Source organism: Morus notabilis, unplaced genomic scaffold (assembly GCF_000414095.1).
Source record: "Morus notabilis unplaced genomic scaffold, ASM41409v2 Scaffold85, whole genome shotgun sequence".
Classification (NCBI taxonomy): domain Eukaryota; kingdom Viridiplantae; phylum Streptophyta; class Magnoliopsida; order Rosales; family Moraceae; genus Morus; species Morus notabilis.
Window position 1 is genome coordinate 124,146 of NW_010362624.1, and position 4,761 is coordinate 128,906.

Here is a 4,761-nt window from a genome sequence, read left to right on the forward strand (position 1 = left end):
ATTAACAAAATCGAACAACAACAACTTCAAGATAATCAACGAACACCAGCATAAAGATTGTAACTTTATACTAATTTAATAAGATTAGAAACTTGAAAGGTTGAAAAGTTGTGTGTGCGATATTCAAGGTATAGTTTTTATTGACTTTATAATAATGAACAACGTCATAATATATAAATAATTAATTTTGAAGAGCAGATAAATCATAATATTATTAAAACTTCAGTCAGTTTTTAAAATATAGCTCTTGAAATTCACAATTTAGGTAAGTTCTCTTTAAGGATTTACTTATTTATGTAAAGATCCATTGTGACATTTGTTGTGCCTATCTTTTAAGACTGGATGCTAGAAGATAAAAAATTATTTAAAGGTGGGAAGTATAGTTATTTATTGATTATTTAAATATCAAGAGTTATATTTATTTATTTTATACAAGACGAGAGATTGAAATCGTAATCCCTACTCAAATCCTCTAGTGTCACAGTGGATCTTAGTCAAGAATTATATTTGTTTTAGGATTTGGCTACTATTTTTTATTTTTTATTTTTATTTTTTCCGTGTAACAAAGTGCGTTGGAATGAAATTGAACAAGAATTTTAAATTTAAAATCTTTGTAGTTTCTAAAATTAGAGGATAAATTGAGGAAAACATAAAATTAGAAGGTATTTTCTTGTAATTAAAACACCATTTTGCCGTTAAAATATTTAGGTGACGTTTGATTAATGGATTAGAATCATGTTATTAGAGTCATTTTTTATTTACGTGTATTTTTTATGAGAAAAAATACTATTATAAACCAAACAGATATTCTATAAAAAAAATCATAATTTAAATTTTCTAACCAAACGGCCCTTAACAGGCGAAAATGATGCATTTCTCGTTAAAGAGTGAGATCTTATAGGGCCTTCAACCAGCGTCCTGCTAATCTGTTGGGAGCTACTTTTACAGAGTTTCAGTAAGGGATATTCTAACGCCGGTGCTTCCGGCGTTTTTATTTACAGAAAATAAAAAATAATTATATGAAATTCCACATTTGCCATTGAACGTCTTACACGTGCCTAGAGGTCCTTATGATTTGACAGGTGCCCCGTATGAACAGCGAGTTCTCTGTTCTCTCCCTGCTGGGGCCTACAAAATTGATTCCACAGAGAGGAAAAAGAAAGAAAGAAAGAAAAGCAGTGGGTCCCACTTGAAGCTCTGACCCACGCCTAAAACAAAAGCCAGCCACAAGATAACGCAACCACCACGTCAACCACTAACTTCCCGCCACGTGTAGTCCCCTGGATTCTCTTCCCAATCCCCCGGAAAGCTAAAGAAAGAAAAAGCCTCCGCAAATTAACTTGAGTCTTTCCCAGCAAAAAAAAAATAACCTTAGTCTTCTCTCCTGCACAGAGAGAGAGAGAAAGAGAGAGAGAAACGGCTAGAGAGAGATACGGCTAGAGAGAGATACGACAACGATGATGAAGGAGGACACAAACGGGGGCAACTCCAGCAAGAACTGGGCGCGCGTGTGTGACACGTGCCGTTCCGCGGCGTGCGCGGTGTACTGCCGTGCCGACTCGGCGTACCTTTGCGCGGGGTGCGACGCGCGGGTGCACGCGGCGAACCGCGTGGCGTCGCGGCACGAGCGCGTGTTCGTCTGCGAGGCGTGCGAGCGTGCGCCGGCGGCGTTCATCTGCAAGGCTGATGCGGCGTCTCTCTGCGCCTCCTGCGACGCCGACATCCACTCCGCCAACCCCCTCGCCCGCCGCCACCACCGCGTGCCCGTCCTCCCCATCTCCGGCTGCGTTTACGGCCCCTCGGCCGCCGCCGCCGCCGCGGGAGAGGACGACGTCTTCGACGACGACAACGACGAGGACGAGACAGCGTCATGGCTGCTGCTCAACCCCATCAAGGCTGGAATCAACAATCATCAGGGGATTAATACTAACAACAACAACAACAACAACAACAACGGATCATTTTTGTTTGGTGCGGAGGTTGATGAGTATTTGGATCTTGTGGAGTACAATTCAAGCACTACAACTGGTACTGATCAGTTTGGGGATCATCATGAGTTGATGAATAATCAGCAGATGAGTAGTTATGGTGATCCCCAGAAGACTTATGGAGGTGGTGGAGACAGTGTTGTGCCAGTTCAGTGTGGGGATGGGAAAGGGCAGATCATGATGCCGCATATCAGCCATGGATTTCAGCTGGGTTTGGAGTTTGACTCACCAAAAAGCACTTACAGTAATTACAATGGTTCCATTAGTCACAGTGTAAGTCTTTTTTTTTTTTTTTTTTTTTTTTTATCATAACCCAATTGAAAGTTTTTTAAATTTTAAGTTATACATCATGATTTTGGCCTTTCTGTATCATCAACTACATGCATGATTTTTATAACATTGACTTAATTTAAAGTTGCATATATATATATATATATATGTCTTTGAATTGAATAGTAAGATCTGAATATGTACTAGAATGTATATACACAAGTTTTTCGACTATGTTAAATGTGAAGGGTATCTTCCGAGATTTTTTTTTCTGCACTTTATTCGCTTAATTTACTTTTTTCTTTGCCTTTCTCCCTAAAAGAGAGGAATCCAACAATATAAAGTTTCTTCGCTTTTCTCTCTTTTTACCTTTTGTTCTTCCTAGTCATCAATTTGGAATTAGGATCTTAGTCTTGCACGATTTTGTAGAATTTTACTGAAAAGTACTCTTAGAAGAAAGCCTTTAGCTTGGTTCTTAATCACTTTTTGCAATAAAATTACGGAGCAAAAACATGATATTTGTACTTGTGTTTGTGGGTACAGAATAAGTGTAAAAATCAGTCTTTTTCTAGTGCTAATCTTTACTGAGAAAGTGAGAGGATTCGTTCAATTATGAAGTTGCATATGATTCTTTATTTGCCATGTTCTATTGTGTTCCATGCACATGCATGATTAAGCCCTAACATAGATTCTTCGCTCTCCTTTTTTGTAGCATATGTGATCTACCCAATTATTAATGAAAATTATACTGAAAACCGAATTTCCTGATTAATAATCTAATTAAAAAATAAATGAAAGGAAATAACTATAATAAATTATTTAACTTGTGCTGATAAGAACATTTTTTTTTGGATCATGAATAATTAGGTCTCCATCTCATCAATGGATGTCAGTGTAGTTCCGGACTCAACAATGAGCGACATCTCGATTTCCCACCCGCGACCTCCTAAAGGGACGATCGATCTTTTCTCCGGACCAGCAGTTCAGATGCCGGCACAGCTTACCCCGATGGACAGGGAGGCTAGGGTTCTAAGGTACAGAGAGAAGAAGAAGACGAGGAAGTTTGAGAAGACAATCAGGTACGCCTCAAGGAAGGCCTATGCAGAGACCAGACCAAGGATCAAGGGTCGGTTCGCGAAAAGAACCGACGTTGAAGTTGAAGTGGACCAAATGTTCTCCACAACACTAATGGTAGACACTGGATATGGCATTGTCCCATCTTTCTAAAACCAGTTTGGAGCAAAAGAAGAGAAGAGTGATCTACTAGCTATTTTTTCAGTATAATTGCTAAAGTCCTTACTAATGATACTGTCTTTTGCCGATGTGTGTTTGGTAGATGGATCCAGAATCATGATTTTGGATCCTGGTTCAGAATCAGTGTTTGTTTACAGTGATTCTGAATTCATGATTCAGAATCATTGTTTGGTTTGGATGATTCTGAATCATGATTCAAAATCTGATGTGATGTTTTAAACTAGCTCAAATTATGATTCTAAAACCACCCCCCTCTTGATTCAAGGTGATTCAAATCCCTAATTCTGAATCATAGTTTTAGAATCATGATGTGAACCCAAAATCATGAATCATGATTCTGGTTCTAGAATTATTATTAGAATCACTCTGATTTAAATCCTCATACCAAACTAACTTATTGGTCTAGATTAAGGTCGTATATGAATGGTATTTTTGTAGATTATCTTTTTTTTTCATGCAACTGTTTATGTATTCTGTAAATGCACATGTATATTTGTATTTCAAGTCAATCCTAACATTTCGAGCATAATATTCTATACTAATAACGCCAGTACAGTTTCCAAGTGTTTTGAATCTATTATATCTTTATTCAGCAACACATAATTAGGAAATGTACTATCATGAACGAAAATAATTAGGTAATCTTGACAAATACTCTTAAAAGTGTATGAGTCATAATTTTTACTCTTTATTCTTGATTTATTATACTTTTAGTCAAATAATTACACTAACAAATGAATATTTATCAAATAAGGAGTAAAGATCCAGACTCCTACACTCTCAAAGATAAATTCTCCATTTTTTTTAGATAATTTAGAACTGTAAAAACGGGCAGCAATTTAAAAAGGCTAGAGGTCGTTTAGCTAAAATTAAAAGAATATGAACCAAACTATCACCTACTAAATAGATTGAGGACCATCTATGCCAATTATCCTTATTAATTTAAGCTTATGTCATGACCTTTCATTTCCAAGTTTAATTCTTACAACAAAAAAATCTAGTAACTAATATGTAAATGTATCTCACTATCCCAATACTTTAGAGGAAAGCAGTTTATAGAGTTAAACAAATTCACAATCTATTTAAGTTTTTAGATTTGTTTAATGTCACATTCATACAGTAGTTGGAATTAGATGCTATCGACAAGAAAGCGGTTGGGAAGCTAGAAGATTTTTAGTCTTAATACATTAAAAAGTTTTTATTTTTTTTCTTATGTAGCATAATAATTATATATAATTTTCTTATAAAG

At 36.4% G+C, this 4,761-nt stretch overlaps 1 protein-coding gene across 1 annotated transcript; it reads left to right on the forward strand.

Moving 5' to 3' along the window:
- The first annotated feature begins 1,397 nt into the window (after window positions 1-1,397).
- LOC21392990 (zinc finger protein CONSTANS-LIKE 2) lies at window positions 1,398-3,645 on the forward strand. The gene is made up of 2 exons (XM_010102597.2): window positions 1,398-2,261; window positions 3,126-3,645. Exons 1-2 carry the CDS (start codon window positions 1,458-1,460, stop codon window positions 3,483-3,485), a joined length of 1,164 nt encoding a protein of 387 aa, XP_010100899.1. The 5' UTR covers window positions 1,398-1,457; the 3' UTR covers window positions 3,486-3,645.
- The last annotated feature ends 1,116 nt before the right edge of the window (window positions 3,646-4,761 follow it).

Bases quoted from the DNA above. Each gene is read 5' to 3' on its own strand.
- LOC21392990 (XM_010102597.2), top strand. From the start codon at position 1,458: ATGATGAAGGAGGACACAAACGGGGGCAACTCCAGCAAGAACTGGGCG. The intron at 2,262-3,125 runs GTAAGTCTTTTT...ATGAATAATTAG, and splicing joins ATGGTTCCATTAGTCACAGT to GTCTCCATCTCATCAATGGA.